The sequence below is a fragment of the Polypterus senegalus genome, chromosome 3 (genome assembly GCF_016835505.1).
Source record: "Polypterus senegalus isolate Bchr_013 chromosome 3, ASM1683550v1, whole genome shotgun sequence".
NCBI lineage: Eukaryota > Metazoa > Chordata > Cladistia > Polypteriformes > Polypteridae > Polypterus > Polypterus senegalus.
This window is the reverse complement of record NC_053156.1, coordinates 83,549,574-83,574,887: the sequence shown is the minus strand read 5'-3', so window position 1 is coordinate 83,574,887 and position 25,314 is coordinate 83,549,574. Positions and strand designations below refer to the sequence as shown.

The 25,314-nt window shown below is 37.9% G+C and overlaps 1 protein-coding gene across 1 annotated transcript in view; it reads left to right on the top strand.

The window, feature by feature from the left end:
* The first annotated feature begins 489 nt into the window (after positions 1–489).
* The window catches only part of shprh (SNF2 histone linker PHD RING helicase), a 116,275-nt gene continuing 91,450 nt past the window's right edge, over positions 490–25,314 (top strand). The window contains exons 1-5 of the mRNA XM_039747526.1: positions 490–593; positions 8,779–9,370; positions 13,669–13,798; positions 21,061–21,279; positions 22,819–22,897. Of these exons, the coding sequence (XP_039603460.1) occupies positions 8,783–9,370; positions 13,669–13,798; positions 21,061–21,279; positions 22,819–22,897 (1,016 nt within the window). The 5' untranslated portion in view covers positions 490–593; positions 8,779–8,782. The remainder of the gene's footprint in view (positions 594–8,778; positions 9,371–13,668; positions 13,799–21,060; positions 21,280–22,818; positions 22,898–25,314) is intronic.

The window sequence follows — 25,314 nt, the reverse complement described above, 5'->3', positions numbered from 1 at the left end:
TTAAATATTATAAAATATTAAAATTGATTTATTATTAAAATACTAATACTTAATAAATTATGAAAACAATAAAAAGCTATAACTGGCAAGGAAAAAATGTGTTGTGAAAAAATGTTACATATGCATTTTTATTTTTCAATGCAGCGCCCAAAAATATATAAAATATATCATATATAACATTCACATGAAATAATTAAAACAACAGTTTCAGTGTATACTTGTGTTCATACATGTTTGCACCTGCTTATTCCACTTGAGGGATCGCCTGGACGGGCCGCCATTTGATCACTTGTCGCGCTAAGATGACCTCCCTTAATTTAAGGGTGGCAGATCAAACTCGGCAGCCCATCTTTTTTAGGGGGGCGCTGGGTGTGAAACTGTTGTCAAGATGCTCGCTCGACTAGACAGTTGCTGGCCGGCTATCTTCTACATAGAGCTATGCTGCCATCCAGAGTACAAACGAGATTTGGCTTTTGTGACGTGCAAAGGTTTTACTTCCTGTCATTTATTAAGATGGCGATGTAAACAATGTTAAGAGCTGGCTGGCTGTGAGCGATGTTTTGTTGAACGCATCTTTTGCCTCATTTGAATTCGTAAGTGTTGATTCATTTTGCTTCTACCAAAAACACATCGCGACACGAGAGAAGAATGTGTTTATTGACTACTTTGCTTTATGTGTAAGCGTGATGTCTACGTGACGCCTATTGTATGTGCCTTTTTCAAGGCATTTGAAACGGCTGTTTCATTTGTGTTACTCGTACACGTATTTTAGTGGTTGTCACCTCGGCATAAGGAACGTCAACTTCTCCTTACTTGGCCTTTCATCAGCATTACTTTGAATTAAGAGATAGACTGGTGTTCAAGAAAGATGCCTGGCGGACAGTGATGATGTCATTAATGGTGCGCCAGCTGCGTAACGGAGCTGGGCGCTTGCTGTAAATTCACTCACATTTTCTGTACAAAGTAGCAGGAAACAAAAGTACGTCCCGTCACGGCGCCCCACCCCCCCGACTGGTTTAAGTCACTAAACTGTACTCACTCTTGTCGGTCTAACATGTAGAGTAAATCAGCAGGATGGGATGTGAAGAGTCGAATACGGTCAGTGTTGTATCCTTGGTCCTTCCATGCATTAACTGACTCGTTTAGTTCACCTCATCGTGGTTTCGGGTTGGCCCTTGCACTGGTGACATCTGGAGGAAGGCTAGTTAACCTATAATGCATCAAAATGAATAAAAAAAAAAAGCAAAACTGTAAATTACCCCAAAAAATGGTACATGTGACTAATGTAAATCATTGTTATGACAAAATAATGTTGTGCAACAGTTTAACATCTTCAGTTATTTTATTCTTAAGGCTGGAAGTATGATGTAATGTGTGCAGAGGCGATTCTGGGGTCCTTCCAGTTCACTCTCCCCCAAGTCCTTGAAGTGGTCCAATTTATTAACATTATGTTAATGTAAAATATAAATTAATAAGATCACCAGGAACAATTTAATAAGTACAGATCTGTTATTTTTATTAAGTAAAAAAAGTACATAAATAAAACAACACAACATAAAACAGCATTTGTATAGAAAATAGAAAAGCAATGACAATACAATAAATTAAATTTAAATAAGAAAAAAAGAAAATACAAAATAAATGTAAGGCCCACATTGCAATAAAAATAAATGCAAAATGTGCATTGTAACATAAAAAAAAAGTACATAATGGGAATTTTTTAAAAAAGGCTTGTAAAGTTAACATTTTAACTTTCAGAATCGCTGTTTGTGGACCTAAAACCAAAAGTGTACAGACTGCAGGAGTCAGAACACACAACATATCAATTTGCCATCGACATTCAGAAAACAAATTGAGCCGAAGTTAGTGCTGAATTTGTCATTATCTAGGCATTTTCAGCGACTTCAAAGTTTAGCTGTTTTGTTGTGAGACACCCTCGTTCAAGCTTTCACCACTGGCTAGACGATCAACATCAGGTCATTGGTTTCTACTCTTAGTTGGAGGTCAGATTTTATTTCTGGTGTAATTCTTGTTTTACTGGTGGATTTGTTTATTTTTTCATTCCAGATAAGTTATCAGTTATTCTCTTTTGCTGCTGTAAAACACTTGCATCAGTTTGTTCAGAGTTTGTGAGACTCTCATCTTGTTCTGCAGTTCAGTTTTAAAACCCTCTAATTAAGCATGCCTATACTTAATTGAATTAATACTACAGATTTTTTTAATACTACTTACCGCAGTCATTTCGTCCTGTTGTTTTTTCCACTTTTTCTTTCCAGACATGTAAATCCTTGTCATGATTTATGAAAATGGTGCTGTTTATATTTAATATTATTAAAATAGTAGCATTCATCACAGGCACTTCAGCAACGGAGATTGGGGTCTCCCTTGGGGAATGTCCTGATTGTTGTTGCAGTAAGTTGGTGCAATGCTTCAAAGTTGGGGTGGTTTCCTGGTTTACTGCAGAGTTGTCATTATCAGTACCTATGTAAATGGACATCCTTTTGGGGGCCCACCTTGTTCAGGGATCCAAGCAGTTTCGAGCCTGAGTTGCCTTGAAAGCTTGCATATTGTAATCTTTCTAGTTAGCCAATAAAAGGTGTCATTTTCTTTAACTTCTCACCACTCGGAACTAATAAATACTGTATCTATCAGTCTGTCTGTCTGTCTAACAGCTGTATATGTAATAGTAGCTAAAATATTGTTAGCTTTTTAATTACTGCAATGTTTTTGTTTTAGGGATACAAGTAGAAGTAGAAGTAGATGCTGCACAATTTCATTGTGAGATAATATCAACCAATAATAAAAAAAATCAACTCCGTAAATTAATCTATTGTGGCATGTAGGCAATTTGTTTAGTTCTGTTTGTCTCCCAGCTTCATTGTCCTGGGTTTGAATCCCTGTCAAATCACCCTTCCAGCTGTGTATTTTGCACATTGTTCCCCATGTACCAGTGGGTTTATCTCTGTGTACTCCAGTCTTTCTTCCAAATCTAAATCCAAATGTTAAGGTAAACCTGCATACTGTACAGTATTGTACTGATATGCCACCCACAGTGCTAGAATGTAAAATACCGATGTTACAGCTGTATGTACTGTAATTCATGCAAACGTGTTTTCATTTCTAGAAGCCTTAGAAGGTGCAGGGCGTTTCGGCGGCATCTTGGGGCTATAACCCTTGAACTGCCACATACTTGGGGGTTAATCCATCCCTGGATGCCAAATACCTGTACTTTCTTGCTGCACTTTAAGTAAACATCACAATTCACAAAGAAAATGTGAAATTTTAATGGAACACATTTTTGTCATGCAAATAGCATCCCAATTACTGCAACACTAATCATTTTACACACTGCTAATGAACTGTAAGAACTATTTAAAAAACTACTGGAACAACATGTATAAAGTGCAACTGACGCCATGGATGTAAATCACCGAGCCAGCTGTGCTTGAACTGGCTGCACTCAAGCACACAGAGGTAAGCGATGATGCTGGCAGGCTGATCTAGTGCGCGGGTCAATCCCAGGGACAGTGAGGCTGCAGAGTGTCACGCTTGAGTCACAGAATTGCACAGAAACACAGGAGATTGTAGAGACAGGAACTTTATTCAAACACTTCAAATAAACATGTCTCTTTCAGAAGAAAATAAGCTCAGTACACTGGAACCTCGTGTCACGACCGTAATTCATTTCTAAAACACTGGTCGCAACCAAATTTGGTCGTGACCCGAAGTAATTTCCCCCATAGGATTGTACTGTATGTAAATACAATTAATCCGTTTCGGACTGTACGAGCTGTATGTAAATATATTTTTTTCAAAGATTTCTAAACACAAAAATAGTTAATTATACCATAGAATGCACAGTGTAATCTATACTAATAAACTGACTGACTGACTCACTCACTCACTCATCACTAATTCTCCAACTTCCCTTGTAGGTAGAAGGCTGAAATTTGGCAGGCTTATTCCTTACAGTTTACTTACAAAAGTTAAGCAGGTTTCATTTCGAAATTCTACGCGTAACGGTCATAACGATCGACAACGTTCGCCATGTTGAACTTTCTTATTTATGGCCCCATCTTCACGAAATTTGGTAGGCAGCTTCCCTTCGCTAACCGAAACCAATGTACGTACTTATTTTGGTGGTATGACGCCACTGTCAGCCGCCATATTGAACTTTCCAATGGTCTTTGTTACTTATGGTCCCATCTTCAAGAAATTTGGTACGTGGGTTTCCAACGCTAACTGAATCCTACTTGCATATATATCGCTCATAGCCTGCAGCTCGGTCACCGTGTGAGGTGGCGTTGTCCCATCCCAACGCCTCCCGCTGTTGGCTGCCTGCCTATATAAGGTCAGTCCGCCGCCGGTCGCTACATTCCCTTCCTTGCTTCGCCACGGGATTCACATCTCCCTGCTGATAACTACAGCCTTTTTATTTAATCCACAGCTTCTCCACTGTTTTATTGTTCATTTATTACAATTATAGTTATTGTGTAGGTATTTTAGACTTACTTTACATTGTTCAGGTACCCATTTCCTTTATCATTCCAACCATACCCCTATTAACTGTCACTTACCGAGTAGTTTCCATGCCCAGAGATGGCACTTGCCTTTTCCATTCTCTTTGTTACATATTGCACGGCCATATCAGGCTCACTCTTGATATCCGGAGGAACATCGTGTCTTATGTATTGAATGACTGGGACAGGTTCAAGGTGTGGACTGATGACGGTACAGGAGATAATTATACTACACAGGAGCACTATAAGAGTGAAATGCTTAAGCCCTTCACCTATGGTTCTGCATGTGAGTTATTGGCTGCCGCTGAATTGTTCGGTTGTCGCTTTCAAGTGTACCGAAATGGCCAAATATTTTACACCTTTCGACAACCGCCAATGCCTCTTAAACATCTTAGATTCACAGGTGACGATTTGAGTAGTGGACACTTTGATGCTTATGAATGTTTAAACTCTCAAAAGCTGGATGTGAAGTTATCGATGAAACTGGTTGTATGATTACAATGCTTGACAGATGCCAAATGTCACTTCAACACAAGTCCTGCAAATACTGTCGTAATTGAAACAAACCATAAAACTCAAACCGATTATGACAGCAGCAATTTAAGCTGTGAGATTTGAAACAAGATTACTTTTCACATGGCCAACTGTAAGTTGCATGCTCAAGAGTAAGCTCAGCGCACAGCTTGGTCATAGTACAACCGGAGGGCCGAAATGACAATGTGGTATACAAAGAGATCCTTAACAAATAATTATTGGTATATTTTCCCTCAGTTTAAAAAGGTTTTTCTTCTTAATAAAAATTTTAAGGCAGTACTTCGCCGCTGCAAAGCGTGGGTATTTTGCTAATAGTAAACTATATGTAAAAACATTGAATAACACTGACAAAACCTTGGATAGAGAAAACTAACATTGCAGGAGTTCACGCTATAGCCTTACGAACCACTCTCTGTAAACACTTTTTTTAACTAGTTTTAAGCACAGGAAAAAGAATGAACATTTGAAAAATATGTTAATTTATACAAAAATTAACCATAAACAACCAAGAAAACTAACCTTGCATGAGTTGAATTCTGGCATGTAGGAAGTTAAGTGGATCTGGGTGGAGAGGAGATTACAGTTTTGAGGTAAAGTCTGTGGCGATGCGGGTTTGCTGCATGCTCCCATCTCGCTTCCGGGAGCCCTCAAACCCGTTACTGTCGGTAATGTTACCAATGAGCACGACAGTGAGGCACTACAGTGGAGCAATCGGATGGTGCAAAAAGTGCCAAGTGCTTTTATTAAAATCAACAAAACAACAATCAAAAACAATGTCCAAATTAAATAAAGTGCAGTGCTTTCAGAATCCTTCATTAAATAAATCCCATAAAAACAGAATTGAAGTGGAGGTTAAAATCCAATAGAAATAAGTCTTCATTAAATACAACGAGGTTAAAACAATACTCCAAGCAGTCTCTATAAAAACGAGCCCAGTGCATTCTTCAACTGCCTTCTCGGCCTTACGCGGCCAGCCGTTCTTCTTCTGGTCACTCCAGCTCCTTGATTGCTCAGTTGGAGCAACCACTTCCTTTTGCCCCACCGAGTGTCGGTCAAAACACCCCTGCTTGGGCTCACTGTCCAGCTGCCTGCATGTGAGCACGCGCTCGCTTGCTCGCTCACACCAGTTCTTTCCACACTGCTTCCTGCTTACTTCCTCACTCCGCAACCTCCGTCTTTCTTTTCTTTTTCCCCCCTTTAGCCACCTCGCGCTTCTATTTATGAAGAAGACATGGCAGCTGTAGCAATCAACCACCACGCCCCCTCGCTAAGCTGCAAGCACGGCGATTATTTATTTAAAACTGGCCTCTTGATGTGAGCCGTGGACCCGCTATACCACAAAGTCCCTCTGCGCGATGCACGTTTGACCGAGAACAATGTACTGTACAGGTAGGGACAGAACACGTGCGGAAATCATCGGCGCGTACAATCAGGAAGGGAAACTGGATGCAAAAGTTTGGCGACCTTTTTGGTCGTAACCCAATTTGTATGTGTTCAGAGACGTTCGTGACCTGAGGTTCCACTATGCAGTTAGTTCTCGATTAAAGAATAGACAAACATCATCGGAGGAGCACAACGGGAGCGGGACCACCAACAGGAGCAGAGGATGTTTGGGGGAGGAGAGAGAAACAAAGCAATCAGCCAAAAAGGACAGGTGCTGATCATGCTTTTAAGTATGCATAGCGTCACGCGAGAAGCATATCACATGACAGAGAAGTCTCCAGTAAGCCCAGCAAGTAAGGGAGCAATGTGAAAGTAGTCTATCAGCGTTTTTTAAGAGGGGCTTTTTGAGTAGCATCCATGTCTTCTAGGGGTGCTTTCAGCCAACCTGCTCACAAGGTGCTGGCAGTGGTCATGAGCTGGCTGCTCAATTAATGTATGGCACTGACTGATCATCTCCTGCGTACTCGCAAATGGCACTGGGAAACGACTATAGCCGGGCGTAGCGATTTAAGGGTTAAGAGGAATAAAATGGAAAACACAAGAACACTCAGCTGGAGATGTATTACAGTCAGTCAGCAGCAAGGAGAAATGAATAACGCTGTAGCGTTCTGGTGCCACTCAGATTCACACCGTTGAGAAGACGGTGATTTATTTATTTTTCTGGTGGAGATTCCAGGGACGCACCCAGCCTTGGCCTGACCCGCACACCCTCAATAACAGAGATAAAAAAAAAGCAAACCTGTAATCAAACAGCAAATAAAGAATGTAATGAAAACAAATGAAATAAATGAAAACAACGATACCACCCCGGTTCCCTTTACGGCAATCACACATTAAATACAACAAAGCACAAACAAAACACACACAGTAAATCATGAAAAAACGTTCATGGCAAACGGCAACGGATGAAATGTAATAATGAAAATAGATAGTCCAGAGATCCACACGTTGAATGGGAATGTAAAGATAGTCCTACCGCTAGTTCCTGAAATGGTGAAGATGGGTGAACGGGTTCAGGAGTGCTCCTTTCTTTGCAGGATGGCCATGAATCCACTTACAGTCCTTATGTACACAGGCAGACGGCAGACAATCCAGATGCATGAAATGATCCAGGACAACATGATTAAGTACAGGAAACCCAACAGAAGGCAGACAGACAGAAACTTGTAACACAAATTACAAGAACTTTTTTTTTTTTTTGCTTTTGGTCACCGGCGCCCTTTTGAAAAGCAGTGCTGATATCCTTTGACCCCAACAACCCCAGTACCCTCAGCAGAAGACCAATCAGAGTAACTGCAGGGACTGCTGGGAGTTGCAGTTTCAAATTTCAAATTCTATTGGCTAGTTTCACCATCCCAAGCTGCATTTCCCTCTACAGTTGCTTCCTCTTCTCTCTACAATGCAGTATTGACATGATAAAAGCCATAAAAATCTGAACTGCGACTTTGCGGGGTCTACTGTAGATCAACTGTGATTGTATTATGAACAAGAACAAAATGTAATAAACAGATGTACTATCATCTTTGTGAATGTTTTCCTGTTATAGATTCTTCTGTTTTAAGAGTGCACTCAGGCTATGTCCCCAAATCAAGTGCCCTTTAAAGGGGAAAGCGGGGAAAATGGTTGGGAGCAGATTTGAACTTTACAGAGACAGAGGAGAATGCAGGCTGGAAGTGGAATTAAATTTTGCCGGGATCAGCAAATGCTGATGAATGAAACTATGGAGGGAGGGGTCTGAAAAAACAATACTGTGCAGACCTCTACTGTGAGGCAGTTGTGCTACCCACCGTTAACACCAAACCATCTCCAAAATATAATAAACCACATTAGGTTACTTGACTGCCTCATACACTATCTTCTTGAATGATCACAAGGATTTTTGAAAGTGCCATCACGTTTGATGGATTGTTGAATGCATTCTGAACTAACCTTGTTATTCCACTTAGATGTTTGTCAGTTTCCTTAGAAATCTTACAAATCTTTTGACATGAACATGGCTTTCTAAACTTGTATAGAATATTTTTTGCCCCTTGGTTAATTTTGCAGAGTTTGCCATTCTTTCTTTGCTCAGCAGAGCTTTAAAAAAATCCAAATTGTACAGAATAAACCTGGGCATTAGCAACCCTCTATATAATATGTGAAAGTAGGAAATGTATATTTTAGTCAACAAATGCTATGGAAACTTTTTAAAATATGATACTGATTGTTGACAATATGCATGACAATAAGTGAGAGCCACAAATTGTTAGTGTGACATGTTTTGTATTTTAAATTTATTTAGAATTATGAGCAGCAGACGAAAGCGTGCTCCACCTGTAAGGGTGGATGAAGAAACCAAGAGAAAACTATGCTGGAATATGCACGAAGACCTAAAGAACATTAATGATGATGAGTTTGTTTGTGAGCCAAGTACATCAGCTGAATACCAACCTTTAAGAAATGAAAATGCTGATGAAGTGGGAAGCTCCAGTGTCTTCAGCAGGTCATGGCTTACAGAACCAGATGAAGAAACCTTCTGTGTCACACCATTAATCTCCATTCCTGTAAATCTCACAGTGGATCCATTTTGTGTATCAGACAAAACCTGGAAAGCTTTAATTGGTGAATTTAATATGATTCCTGGCCCAGCTTCTTTATTTGTAGAAGATATTCAGGATAGGGGATTCCTCCTTAAAGGTACCAATGAACAGCTTAGTGTGTGCCTTCTTGATGACGACAATAATGCAAGTTCTAAAGAACATGAGTCCATCCCCCAAACCATTTGCACTGTTGAATGTTCCCTTGGCAGTACCATGTTAGAAGATCTGATGTGGCTGCAGAAAAAAAAGATTATTCAATTGTGCCAGCTAAAATCTGAGAACAACTATTTAAAGGTATGCTTTTAAATATTTATATGCATGTAATCTATTATGAAATAACTTCAGTGACTTTTTATATTATTTTACAGGACAAATTAGTACAGGTGCCTTACAGCAAATTTAGTTAAAAGTTTCCTTAGCTCTTGGTTAAACTGTAGAGAGTAAGAAATGAGATTTGTAACTGTATTTGCATATGCAATGCCTTGCAAACATATTGTTTAATTTTACTAAATAACAAATTCTTTTTTGAGTATTTGTCCTGTGTGATAGTTTTATTTCAAAGTTTGGAAAGTTAGTTTTTTTATGTGACATTGTTTTATATTATAAAAATATTAAGAAGAAAAAAGAGCATTATGCTAGTTGCATAAGTATTCTTTTGGGATCTACATGTACAAGTTTTGCATGCAGTTCAAATTTGATTTTTTTTTCTATATATAATTCTTCTAGTCAGGTGTGCTCCTTATTGCCCAGCTTAGGCAGATTTTGGTACACTGTAATTTTCAAGTACAGTAATCCCTCCTCGATCGGGGGGGTTGCGTTCCAGAACCCCCGCGATAGGTGAAAATCCACGAAGTAGAAACCATATGTTTGTATGGTTATTTTTAGATATTTTAAGCCCTTAGAAACTCTCCCACACTGTTTATAAATATTCTCTGCACACTTATACAGTAAACCCTCGTTTATAGCGGTTAATCCGCTCCAGACAGACAAATGATTTTCCACGAAGTAGTATACTTTATTTATAAATCTAATATTTTCACAGTTAGAGCATGGAAAACCTGTTTACGACCTTCTAAATACACTTTTTTAACATTATTAGAGCCCTCTAGACATGAAATAACACCCTTTAGTCAAAAGTTTAAACTGTGCTCCATGACAAGACAGAGATGACAGTTCTTTCTCACAATTAAAAGAATGCAAACATATCTTCCTCTTCAAAGGAGTGCCAGGAGCAGAGAATGTCAGAGAGAGAGAAATGTAAACAATCAAAAATCAATAGGGCTGTTGGGCTTTTAAGTATACAAAGCACCCGTGATAAAGCGGTCGCAATGAAGGGATCAATGTGAAAGTAGTCTTTCAGCATTTTTTACAGGAGCGTCAGTATCTTCTAAGTAAACAGCCTCTGTGCAAACAGCCCCTCTGCTCACACCCCCTCCATCAGTAGCAGAGAATGTCAGAGAGAGTGAGAAAGGCAGAGAAAAGCAAACAATGAAAAATCAATATGGGCTGTTAGAGCTTTGAAGTGTGCAAACCACCTCATGGGAAGCATATCGTATATCATTGAGGAGTTTTATTTAATACGTAATACGTGCTCTGATTGGGTAGCTTCTCAGCCATCTGCCAACAGAGTCCCTTGTATGAAATCAACTAGGCAAACAAACTGAGGAAGCATGTACCATAAATTAAAAGACCCATTTTCCGCAGAAATCCGCAAACCAGCGAAAAATCCGTCATATATATTTAGATATGCTTACATTTAAAATCCGCGATGGAATGAAGCTGCAAAAGTCGAAGTGCGATATAGCGAGGGATCACTGTAATGGCCCAGATGCACAAACATTGAGATTAGAGTTTTTGACTGTAACGTCGTAGAATATTCACTTTTTATCCTGGAGCCACTGCAAGGTTACTTTGCTTTGTGATTCAGATTATTGTCATGTTGAAAGACAGACTTTCATGTAAGCTGCGTTTTTTAACAGGCAATAAGAGATTGTCTTGCAGTATTTGCTTATTATTTTCACCGTTCTGTTCTTCTGTTTGAACCAGATGCTCATTCCCTGCTGATGAAAAGCAGGCTTACAGCATTATACATAACTGAAGGTATGTTGTTTTATAGAGGTGTGGGTGATGTTCCATTTGCACTTTTAAACTTTGTCCAAAAAGATCTATGTTCATCTCATGTGAACACAATCTTTTACCACATTGCATCAAACTTTTGGCAAACTCCTGTTGTGTGAGTAATAGGTTCTTTTCAGCTGCCCTCTCGTACGAGATAGTGTTAAGTAGAGCTCTTGATGTTGTTGACTTATTCAAAGAGCAAATTTATTTTCTTTTCTTCTTAATATATATATTTTTTCTAACAGAAAATTGTCACATTTAAAAATAACAATTTAAGGGTAGGATTTATTATTCACTAAACTTTATCCTTTGTGTTCTCCTAATTATACCTTGTGTTTTGTCACGCAAGTCCAAAGGCACAAATGTATGGTGTAAGTATTTTTTAAAGACAGTTTAAACTAAGGTTGCTCGGTAGGTTTTGTCTGTGAATATGTCTTTATTGTCTTTAGCTATTGATTTTCTTGAGAAACAGAATAACAAAAAATAGACACCTTAAACCTAGGGCTGGGCTATATGGGCATAATTTGATAATGCAATTATTTTGATCCACAATGCGGTATTCAGTATTTCTTGGTATGTTCTCCAAGTGCCTTAATGATGGAAGATCAGCGTCATGGAGAAATGACTATACATAGAAAATGTGTATATACAATAGTGTGGTATATTGTCTCATAGTAAATTTATGAAATATTATATTAGAAATATATATATTAGAAATATTAACTGTTTTTTGCTATGACTCAAACAAACCTCTCAAATAACATGTTTTTCCAAACAACTTTTGTTTTATGTCTCTGGTACTTGTTTTTAAGTTTTCATTTTCGTTAAGTTCAACATCTTGTCTGCTTTATTGGCATTTGCGACTTCCACTAAGTAACCATTGTTATCTCTCTCTCTTTCGCTCTCTCTGCTTGACTGTTTTTGGGACAAAGCTCTAAAATGACTACCACACAAATTACAGATCATAATATGCGCATATGTGCCTTTTAACTTAAATTGTTTTATGATTAGCATAATTTGTAATGGTTCAAAATTATGCATTTCCATATACATGCTTTTCCTTGTATGTAAGAGTTTATATGATGTGTGTAGGCATTTATTTTATAACATTCACCTGCATAGTAAGTATTGTATTTACAACCAGGCAACTCACATTTTGCATCCAGTGTTCTTAACAGCTTCTTGATACAGTAGATATTATACATAACTAGTGGCAGGTAAGAATCTGTAACGGGTGTTTGAAATTCTGAGGAAAGAGATATTTTGTTGGAAACAGAGACTTTTAAACTATCTGACATTTTGCTTTCACTTTCAATCCCAATGAACAGCAAAGTAATATCACCCTATTAAAATTTGGCCTTATAAAATCACACAGATTTTTATTCAATTCATTATTCTATTGCTAACATTTGCTCACAAAGTAATATGGTTGTATATTTGAGTTTCTTCAATAATTTTAACAGATTTAAAGGTGACTAGGACAGCATATTTACTGTATAAATGTTAAAGCAAAATGAATACGCTGAATGAAAAAATGAATACTGCATGTTGAATATCCATGATTGTAATAAGGAAGCTCAATTCACCTGCTTTACAAAAGTACAAACTCAAGATTAAAATAAAATGTCCAGAAATTCAGATTACCCTTATATACAAACAGTGTATAACTGACATGCACACACTCACACAAAAATAAAAACACAAACATTCGAAAACATTTTTGCTGTTTTTAATCCTGCTTGTAACATTTCAGAAACAGTGACGGTGTAAAATGTTTGGATAAGGACTTCACAGACGTTTCACTTCTGGAGTGATGCCAGTTATTGGTTAGTGTAATTATTTTGACCACTGACAAACAAGGAGTATTTTTCTGGATGCTAGTTAATTAGGCGAATATTTTTTTTATAATACAATACATCACTGCAGCTGTTAATCACCTTCCACTTGTGGCTTGTCTGCTCATATGGTATGAAATGGAACAGTGAACATTTTATGGAAATTTGCTTAGCACAGACCTGTTATTCTGGGAAGACTGGTGCCACACATGCCTGGTCAATGTCCTTATATGCAGCATCTTAGTTTATCTTTAGACAATGCCATGCTTGAACTGTAATCCCAAGGAAAACCAAATAATTTTCAAACAGCAGAGTTAGCCCTACCTGTTGAAAAAGTGCTGAAGACTTGGCAGGTTGTATTTACTGTTCAGAATTTGTGGATAACTAAATAAAAGTGTTGAACATTGTGACACTGGTTTCTGCATGTTTATTTTTCTTAAATATTGAATCAAATCTAAAATTTGTTAAATTGTCCAGCCTTACTTGACAACCCTAATTGAACCCCTGAAACATGGTAAAGTTTTTATTGCTCTTTGAATATTTTAACTAAAACATGTGAATGTGTATTTCATGTTTTGGATTTAGTGCATTTGTCTGAATTTACAATGATATTTATGCTAATAATGAAAACATTTTCAGGCAGGTATTTTCCTTTTGGAAACTGGACTTGGGAAGCCAGAGTTCTTGAGTGAAGGCAGTGGAAGATTAAAAAAGTCTAATCAACTGATCCAGAAGCTGTTGGGACACTTCTATGATTTTATTATTCCAGGTAAATTTTAATGTAGACTAAAATATCTACAGTACATCTAAATAACTGTCATTCTATTTCTTCATTTATTAGTTTGTCATGAATGCTCTAGTAGAGCCTGTACAACCGTTATTGAATATAGTTTGGAGCTAGATTATTGCGAGATGTAACTGCACTGATATTTGTTTATCTGTTAATATCAATACTATCACTATCTATATATATATATAATTCACTAAGGCAAGACAACCATGGAAAGCACGCCGGAAGGGGCGTGGATTCACTAAGCCGCCGACAAGTAAGACACCTATGGCGCACGCAGGAAGGAGCCACGCCCACCAACTCGAACGCACCGACACAGAAGAAACGGCGTCATTTATATTCGTCTGTCGTAGAGACCACATGCACCTGCACGTTGACTGTTCATAGAGGCATGTTTCTCGCAGAGGTAAATCGCCATATGCAGCGTGTAAAACGGTTTGCGAGGGGTATCCCATGGGATCTTTAAAACAGTCCTTTACAACTGAGGTTAAAACACAATGAAGTAAGCAGTGTTTAAAAACCGAGTTTTCGGTTACGACGCACGATTGTGTGCACCATGGAAAAATGTTTTACACGCTACATACAGCAATTCGCATCCGCGACAAACATGCGTCTTCTTAGACGCTCCTGCAGAAATACGGAAGACGTTTCCCTGCCCACTAACACTCCTTTTTCACCGGCCCGCTTCTACCCTCGGTCTTTAGGCATTCAAACTGCCTGCCCATGTGCCCGGACGCAAAAACTCACCGACCACCCTGTTAGCCCCTTTCGTCTGTGCTAGGAGTCCACATGCACGTCTAAGCCACGCTGACTTTTTCATTATTCTTTTCGGTGTCGACACCCGACCGCATCCACCATGAAAAACCATATGAAAGGAACAATGAAGCCCCGCCCAGAAACTCTACCCCTCCTCCAACGTGCTCAGGAACGCACCTCAGATCACTGCCTGCCAAATCAAACGGCTCATCAAACACATACTCACTCGCTTTGGTCTGTGCTGTGGTCCAAACCCAGCTCTGCACCACGTTGACTATTCTTTTGCCCTCCATGGCTACCGCTTCAAATGTATTTTATGGAAACAACACTTCTTTCAATGTTATAGAAATTCCTGCTTCAGGTAACTGTTTCTGTCAGTCGGGTTTTTTTGGAGAAATGTCATTGACGAAACTGTTGCTCTCAAACTTCGTAACATGGCTGTTAGCTTTGTTTGTCAACATTGGGATAACTTTGGTGACGTGGTGTCCGTTGTTCTTAGTCACAGAGGCATTGTTATACAGTCTGCTCAACAATACACTGATTACATAAATACGTCTGGAGTCTATGGTGGCGAGGCAGAAATTGTGGCAATGTCTCAAATCCTTCCAGCTACTATCAGCATTTACTTTCAAGAACGTCCTCAGGCCTCTCCTCGAGTTTACAATCCAGGCCCAGCGTCTCTTCATATCCCTGCTCTTTAGCGTTCCTTTGGATCATGGGCATTACGAGGTTCTCATGCCTCTCAGATATCCATGTGATTACCTTCTGGTGACATCTTTTGACTCTGTCGGTATGTGCACACAACGTGCACACCCACTTGCTCGCCACACTAATGTGACATCACCTGCCCACTCTCCTCTTCCTGAAAAACATTTAAAGACACCCTCCTAACACTAAGCACTTTGAGCTACTGTTTGTATGAAAATGTGCTATATAAATAAATGTTGTTGTTGTTCCTCTGAACACACGCATTCCACACAGGACTTTCAATGCACCTTTTGTTCCAAAAGCTTCAGAGTGCCCAGATATCTAAAGGCACATTTGAAAAAACACAACACTAACCAAATGATGCAATGTGAACATTGCCAACAATGCTTCGAGACAACTCGCGCTCTCAAAAAACACTTACGAACTCATTCCACTCTCACCTTCAATTGCACATTTTGTAACGAGGACTTCACAGGTGAAATGGATCTCCACAACCATTTGCAGATCCATTCAACGCAAACATTTGTATGCAAAATTTCCAAAAAAACCCTTTCACGCACGCAGATACCTTACTAACCATCTCAAAACACATTCCCTGATGAATTCTTTTCAGTGTCAACACTGCCCCAAAACCTTCAAAAAAATATCTCAAAGCACATTTACACACCCACTCCGCTGAACGAAAGCATTCCAAAAAGATCTTTGAATGCACGATTTGTTCAAAACGTTCCGAGTGCAGAGATTTCTCAACATGCATTTAAAAACACACTCCACTGAACGAATTATGCAATGTGAACATTACCAGCAATGCTTCGACACAACTCATTCCAATTCCCTTCACTGTCAACACAGCACTAAATCGTTCATGCACAAACATCGTATTCACTTTTCTGCAGCTTTTCAAGAAGATATCGCCATTCACGTCCAAGAACATAACATTGGCCTACCTACCGCACTATGTGCTTCTTGCAGTGCTCTTCATTGGCCAGCAGAGGTCAACAAAGCTGGACATTACACTAGGTGTTGTCAGGCCGGCAAAGTGTCTTTGCCACCACTATCCAAGCCCCCTCTTTTATTTGAAGACCTCTTGACTGGCAAGAACCCGCTGTCCCGAAATTACTGTGATCATATCAGGGAATACAACTCTGCTTTAGCTTTCGCGTCGATGGGCGCACACATCGCTCAACCATCTGGACAAGGAACGTATGCTTTCAGAATCCACGGTCAAATTTATCACCAGGTCTCTCCTTTATATTACAATCCTGCCACATCACCACAATACGGTCATCTTCGATTCTGCTGAGGCTACCAGTCAACGTTTGCAAAAGGAATGTAATACCGCTTACAGTGACATTTTGTTGCTTCAACTAGACAACATGATACGCCAGGTTAATCCCTTCGCAAAGTCTTACATGCAAATGCATGACATTATCACTCACGTTTACTCTGTTACTGCTGTACGAATGGTGTTCATGGAAAATCCAGGTCTGGATATAAGAAGGTATAACGCCTCGTCCTGTCAAACTGATGTTGCTGCTTTGTAGTTGAAGACGGCGAACCTCCTGTATAACGCAAAATTTGCATATATCCAAAGGGAGATGCTTGCAAGCGTATCTCTGTTCTCCATATGAACTGTGACTCCATGGTTTTTCCACTGCTATTCCCTTTCGGAGATCCAGGCTGGCACATACAATTAACCCATGTTGAGTAAAAGCGAACCGCAAAAAGAACGCGAGTCACACAGCTCAGCTCCAATTTTATGCCTTCAGGCTTGCCATGAGATCTTCATTTAGTGTCTTGCATTCCAGTGGCAAACTCTTCCAGCAATACATTGTCGACGCATATGTCAGAACAGAAGGTGTGCGTCTACATTACCTTCGCTCACATCAACAAGATTGGTCCGCCAGTTTTCAGTCACGGACGATTGTGTGTTGGTTTGGTCCGTGCATTGTTACAATGTTGCATTTCTTGCTGATTTATTACAATACAGATTTTTCAAATGTTAATTTTCTCCCTGTGCTTAAAAATCATTTAAAAAATGGCCTGATTATGCGGTGTATGGTAAGCCGCGGGTTAGCTAGTACACAGTATTGCGAGTTAAGTATATTTTTGAATAGTACACATTAAAATTAATGTTCTACACAAAATATTTTGCTGTGAGGCTATTCACCAGAAAAAGTTTTTTTTTTCTACCCCATCTCCATGAATAGCAAATATAACCCTACCAGAAGAACAGCAACAACAACAACATTCTTTACTATAGCACATTTTCATACATAGAATGTAGCTGAAAGTGCTTTACAAGATGTCATAGAAAAAGTTATAAAAAAAAACAAATGTCAAATAGTTAAAAACAAGAATGAAGAGATACGAAAAACAACAATGAATATTCCCTTGCGTAACATAGATGTACAAGTAATAGAAAAAGCAGAGTCCTTATACAAAGTTTTTTTATGTTTCTAAAGATAAGTCTAAATATATGATGAAATAGCCAGGAAGAACAGGAAAGAATTTTTTAAAAACTCGAGGCATGAAATACCAGAGAAAATTAAACAAAATCTGCAGGGATTCCAAGGCCAAAAGACTGTCCAGATCCCACTGTGCATTCTACTTTGTTCAAATGCACTTAAGTAGTTCCCTGTTGTTTTTTTAAGCTTTGTCCTAGGAGATTTGTTGCAGTGGGTCACATTGACAGTTGGAACTGGAGCTAAAAAACACTGTACTTTGAGCAGGTGGTGGTAAAACTGGTAAAGAAAGTACAAAAAAGTAAAATTTAATTAATAATGGTTGCAAATCTGTAGAGGATTTGATATTTCTATGCATGTATAATCTTATTAGAACTAGAACTAAAATGCAGCTAAGAAAAAGTCCAAAATTAAAAATGTGGGTTTTTAGACATCATTAAAATATTTCATGATAAGAGCCTGTCTTTTCTTTTACTGTTAAAGTATTCTGGATTTTTGGTGCATAAATGTAAGATGCTACCTCATGGGAATGTAGGGGAACAGTCACTCCAAAAATAGGAAGGAGCAAGATTATGAACAGCTTTAGAGATAGATAGATAGATACTTTATTAATCCCAAGGGGAAATTCACAATATATATACTATATAGTATAGAGTAGTGTTTAAAAATAAATTCTAAGGACACAGGTGACCAATGTAACAGTGATAAAATGGATGATGTATGTTCAAATTTTCTTTTTCTGGTTAAGATTGTTGCTGCTGCATTCTGAGCTAGCTTCAGTATTTTCTGTCTGGAGATTAACAACAAAAGTATTAATTAATTCTCTGCACCTTGCAATGTTTTTTAAATTAAAAAATGCAGTCCTAGTAATATCTTACTTAGGTCAGAGTTCATTATTACACCTAAATTCTTTACTTTCACCTTGACTTTTAATACTAAACAATCAAAATTATTTCTAAGAACTTCACTGTTTCTGTTTTTGCCAACAACAAATTTTTTTTTATCCACTGTTAATGTTGAGGAAATTACTTATCATCCATACAAAAATAAAAGTCAGACTTTGGATTAGAGAGCTCAGAGCTTCAGGGTCATCTGGTCCTATAGATAAGTATAGCACTTTGTCATCTACATAGTTATGATAGTTCACCTTTTGCTTTGATATATTCTAGAATAGTGAGAGCGTGTAGATTGAAAGTAACAGTGTGCCCTTATATAATGTCATGGATTCCAGAGCTACAATCAACACAACTAAGGAAGAATTTTCTACCTTTTCATATAAAACTGAAACCAATTTAAGACACTATCAAAAAAGCCCATCCATTGTCTAGGGTAATTTAAGAGAATTCTGTGGTCTATGGTGTCAGATGCTGTGTTCATGTCTAAGAGAACAAGAACAGATACATTGCCTGTGTCAGAATTAACCACAAGTCATTTACTACTTTAACTAGTACAGTTTGGGTACTATAATTTGTTCTAAACGTTGGCTGAAACTTTTCAGGAATAGAGTGTTTATTCAAACAATAATCTAATTGCTGAAAACAGCCTTTTCTAGAATTTTAAAGACAGATTAGAAATATGTCTAAAGGTGTCAAAAAAGAGTGGTCAAGATTATTTTTCTTAAGCGGGAGGTTTCACTACTGCAGTATTTAGAGAATCAGTGAAGACAGTATTTAATGAAGAGTTAATTACGGTATGTCCATTACACTATCAGTTAGCACTTCAGGTACATTTTTTAAAAAAGTCTTTTGGGACTGAGTTAGATAGATAGATAGATAGATACTTTATTAATCCCAAGGGGAAATTCACATTAAGTGCACATTTAAGTTGAGCAACTATTCTATGAAGTTCAGGTAAACCTGTTTTAGTGAAAGAATTTCATTTGCTAAAACAAGTGTGCTGAGGTTGAACAGGATTGTTTGTGGGGATGTATTATGTTAACCTTACATATCTAATATTATTTATTTTGTGTTTAAAAAATACTTGCAAAAACATTTCACGTTTCTCTTGAAGTTTTCAAGATGTATTACATAGATTCAGCTAGGTTTAGAAGAAATCAATAGTTGAAAATAAAACTCTTGTATTTCCTGTATTATCCTTTATAATTAAAAAATTAGGACTGCTTCTCAAGAAGGACTGTTTTGATGTATTCAATTCTACGTGCTTTTGAATTCTACGTGAACTGTTTGATTTAGTTTTCCTTCGTTTGTGCTCAGCCTTGCATCTTTTTTATCTTAAGTTCAGACTGTCTGTGAGTCTTCAATGGAATTCTGGCGCTGGATTTCTTAACAATTTTTAGGGACTACCATGTCATTGGCAGGTCTTACCATAGCATTAATGTATTCCGCTTTATTGGAAACATTGCTGTCCATGTTAGGAAAGCTGTAAGTTCAGACTGATAGCAAAGCCAGATGTTCTGGTGGTATCAAGGTTAATGTTTTTAACGATACAATACTTTTTAGTTGTAGTCCCTAATATTTCTACATGATATAAAATACAGATATGACAAGATATACCAAAATTCATTACCTGCCTCATGTGAAATTGTAGTCATTTTAAAATTACTAAATCCAGCGTGTATCCTTCCTTATACGTTTGCTTGTTGACATGCTGAGTATGATCAAAAGAGTACAGAAAGTTAATCATTTCTTTTGCTTTGGGTTCACACTGAGAATTCCTCAATAAAAACATTATATTTTGGAGGCAGATAGACGGTCAATATATGAGACTGCCACACTCCTTTAATAACTGCAGCAAAACACTTGAAATGCATAAAAGTATGAAAACTAGTATTTTTACATTTTAAATGTATAAATAAATTTTGTATAGAATTTATACCAATGTTGACATGGTCTACAGTTTCATCCTATACCACTGTTGAGATACTCACTGCTCTGTAAATTTAGCATGGTGCTTACATTCAGTGCTGGAGAAAAGTGATGTCATTCACAGAGGTTTTGTGATTGGAAGATGCCTTTCATCATTAATAAATGTTTTAATAAATCCAAAAACAATTGTACATGTTTTTGTGCCTTTCATCCCACTACCCAGTATCACAAACACCCTTTTCAATAGTAACAAGAAATCCTTCTTTTAAAAAAAAACAATAGATAAAGTGTTCTGCATTAGCACCCAAAGCCACATTTTATTACTGAAGTGAAACACAATTTTGCAGAAATTCGAACAATACATAGCAAAACAGTTATACTGTGGTTGCTTTTACACATGTATTACTCTGATGATATACAAGGATTACTTTTTATTGCTGAGATATTTATTATAAATTTTGTATTAATATTTTTCACTTATTTCCAGACATTCAAGATGAGGAAGAAGAGCAATTGGACACAGAGCTTGAAAGGCAAAACATTGAAGAACTTTATGATTTTGTGAGGCATACTCACCAAAATGAAGATATAAAACACAGGGAAGATGTACAACATCCAGCACTTATTCCTGTGCTTAGACCTTATCAATGTGAGGCAGTCAATTGGATGCTGAAAAGAGAGAATTACAAATATTCCCCTTGTTATGGTAAGTGTTATTCCCTGTGAGAATTTGTTAGACTTGTACATAGTTTTTGTGTCCAATACTATACAATATTTGCAAAACAAAATAAAATGCATATAGTAAATGCATATATATTGATATTTTATCATTGTCTGTGTTTCTCAAAGTACTTATATTGTCTATTAGTAAATTAAGTGGCAGCATCACAGAATCACAAAAAAGATTAAATTAATAATTGTAAAATAAATCTTTATTTAAAATTAAGAAAAAAAATCCATGAAGTATTACACCATCTAAATCACATGTCTTCTCTACCAACCAGACAACACACATACCACCTTGCCCATTCCTTTTCTTCATCAAAACATTTCTAGCAGTTTGCTGCATACATCAAAAGACCTGAGTCGCCTCAAAAAGTATAGTGTGCTCTGGCTGTTCTTGTACAGCGCCACTACAGTATGTCATCAGACCAATCCATTTTGCTCTTTGCACTGCGCATTATGTGAACTCCCAGGTACTTGTCACTCTGTACCACTTTTCATGTTCTCCCCTGAATAGTGACCGGTCTCAGAGGCTATTTGGCACAGCGAAAGTCCACCACCAACTTTTTTGTTGATGTTGATTCTCCAAGCACCACAATACCAAGTCCTCCATAAGTCTCATGTATTCCGACTCATCTCCATTATTAATGCACCCTATGATGGAGGAGACAAACTAGAATTTCTGTAGATGGCACATGCTTCTATTATACTGAAAGTCTGTTGTACATAGTACAAAGCGACTGTCCAGGAAGTTGAAGGGGATTGAAGACTACATGTGATAGGAGTTGGATATGGTAGAGGTGGCAGTTGGGATTTTGGAACCTCCTCAAGTTATACCCAGTGGCTAGCAGTGTTGCGAGAGGACTGGACTGATAAGAATGAGTCAAACCTGTTGAACACCTAGTTCAGTTCAGTTCATTAGTTCTGTTCTTGTTCCCTTCCTCTGCAGGTTTTGCTGCCTACTTGTAGACAGTGATAGTCCTTATTCCATTCCACACCTCCTTTACATTGTTCTTCTGTTACTGGTGTTCCAGTTTGTCCCTGCTGTAAGCTTTATCCTTCATGGAGCTGCTTCCTCAGTTCCCGACTGCACCCACTTGATTTTCTCCTTATCACTAGTCCTGAAGGCCCTATTTTCCTTATTTAGTTGGGATTTCAGCACTTTTTGTTATCTCCTATGCCAGCTCTACTTCCTCATCCAGTGCAAACCTATCTAAATCTGAAAGCCCAAGTGGACTGATGAACACACTCTCAAGTGTGCAAAAAACACGGGAGCCTTCAGACTTAATATTAATAAAACATTGTCTTTCATTAAAATTTTAACATTAGGTGAATTAAGTGCAATATGACCCATAATTTATATGTAAGCAATACAATTTATGTCTGACACACATTTTTAAATTAAGCATAATTTAAGTGAGATTTAATACAGTTTAATACAGTTTCAATGTTGATATTGATTGTTTGAGGCAATAATATGTGCTATGTCACTATTACCTTTTGTTTTTTGTTTCTTTTACAGATAAACAACTGCATTCCTTGTGGCGAGAAATTGCTACACTTTGTGGAAAAAGGCTCTATTACAACTCCTACACGGGCTGGTTAGTACCTTGTGAAAAACCGCAAATTTTGGATGTGGTTAAAAAAATGCCTATTTTCATAGTTGAAACCCTAAATATGCCCCCAAAGCACTTTAATTTAATTTCAAACTCAGCTTAATATATTACCTAAAAATAAAGAATGTAAAGGTAAACCTGTATACTGTACTGCTATGTCTCCCGCAGTGCCAGAATGTAAAATATAGATTTTACCGCTATATGTATTGTAATTCATGCAAGCGTGTTTTCATTGCCAGAATCCTTAGACGGTGCATCTCGTTTCAGCAGCATCTTGGGGCTTTAACCCATAAACTGCCACGTACTTGGGGGTTAATGCATCCCTGGACGCCAAATACTTTTTTTGCTGCACTTTAAGTAAACGTCACAATTAACAAAGAAAAAATGAAATTTTAATAGAACACATCACAATTACTGCAACACTGATCATTTTACACACTACTAATGAACTGTACAAACTATTTAAAAAAACTGCCGAAACAATATGTACAAAGTGCAACTGACACCATGGATGTAAATTTATACTATTTCCGGCGCCGCATCCAAGTGGCAGCCTTTCCAGCAGCTCCGTATATGACTTTATCTTTTTACCTTTTTATCTCTATCTTTCTCTATTTCACTGATCACTTCTACCACTTTCTTTTATGTGGAATTGCTCCCTGGACACTTTTACACATTTTTACTATTTGACATGGATTGTTACACTCCGAGAATCGCCTATTCAAGTAGTCAGCTTAAATTTTTTTTGTGAATTTCCCCTTGGGATTAATAAAGTATCTATCTATCTATCTATCTATCTATCTATCTATCTATCTATCTATCTATCTATCTATCTATCTATCTATCTATCTATCTATCTATCTATCTATCTATCTATCTATCTATCTATCTATCTATCTATCTATCTATCTATCTATCTATCTATCTATCTATCTATCTATCTATCTATCTATCTATCTATCTATCTATCTAAATCACTGAGCCAACTGCGCTTGAACTGGCTGCACTCAAGCAGGGTGTCACGCTTGTGTCACAGAAACACAGGAGACTGTAGAGACAGGAACTGTATTTAAACACTTAAAACAAACATGTGTCTTTCATAAGTAAAACAAGCTCAGTATGCAGTTAGTTATCGATTAAACAATAGACAAACATCATAGGGGAGCACAACCCCCAGCAGAAGCAGAGAATGTCTGGGGAGAAGAGAGAAACAAAGCAATCGGCCAAAAAGGACAGGTGCTGTTCATGCTTTTAAGTAAACAGAAAACACTAGAAAACTCAGCTGGAGATGTATCACAGTCAGTCAGTAGCAAGGAGAAATGAATAATGCTATAGCGATCCGGTGCCGCTAAGATTTTTTATTTATGTTAATGGTGGAGATTTCTGGGGCGCACCTGGCCTTGACCTGACCAGTGCGCACTCACAAACGGAGGCAAAAACAAAGCAAACCGGTAATCAAACAGCAAATAAAGAATTTAATGAAAACAAATGATATAAGAAAACAACGATACCACCCCTGTTCCCCTTACAGCGATTACCATTAAATACAACAAAGCACAAACAAAACACACAGTAAACCAGGAAAAAGTTCATGAAAAACAGCAACGGATGAAATGTAATGATGAAAATAGTCCAAAGATCCGCACGTTGAATGGGAATGTAAATAGTCCTACCAGTAGTTCCTGAAATGGTGAAGACGGGTTCAGGAGCGCTCCTTTCTTTGCAGGATGGCCATGAGTCCACTTACAATCCTCATGTACATAGGCAGACAATCCAGGACAAAATCATTAAGTTCAGGTAACCCAACAGAAGGTAGACAGACAGGAACTTGTAAGACAAATAACAAAAACTATTTTTTGCTTTTGGTCACCGGCCCCCTTTTAAAAGCCGTGCTAACACCCTTTGCCCTCAACAGCCCCAGCACCCTCAGCAGAAGACCAATCAGATCCACTGCAGGGACTGCTGGGAGTTACAGTTTCAAATTCTATTGGCTACTTTCACCATCCCAAGCTGCGGTTCTCTCTACAGTACAGTACTGCCAAGAAAAAAATCATAAAAACTGCGAAAGATATTTGCGTTTTCCGCTAACAATTATTAGTTAGGTTCTAAGGAAAAATCCGTGAATGACTGAGGCCGTGAACTCTGAACCGTGACTTTGCGGGAGTCTACTGTATATACAGTAGATTCATTACACACAGAGTAATATATTTCAAGCATTTATTTCTTTTCATTTTGCTGATCATGGCTTATAGCTAATGAAAACCCAAAATTCAGTATCTCAGAAAATTTGAATATTGTGAAAAAGTTCAATATTGTAGACTCATGATATCACACTCCATATATTTGTCACTTTCGTTCTTTTCTCCGTGCTGCGTCGACATCATGCACCAGAAGGCGTGAGC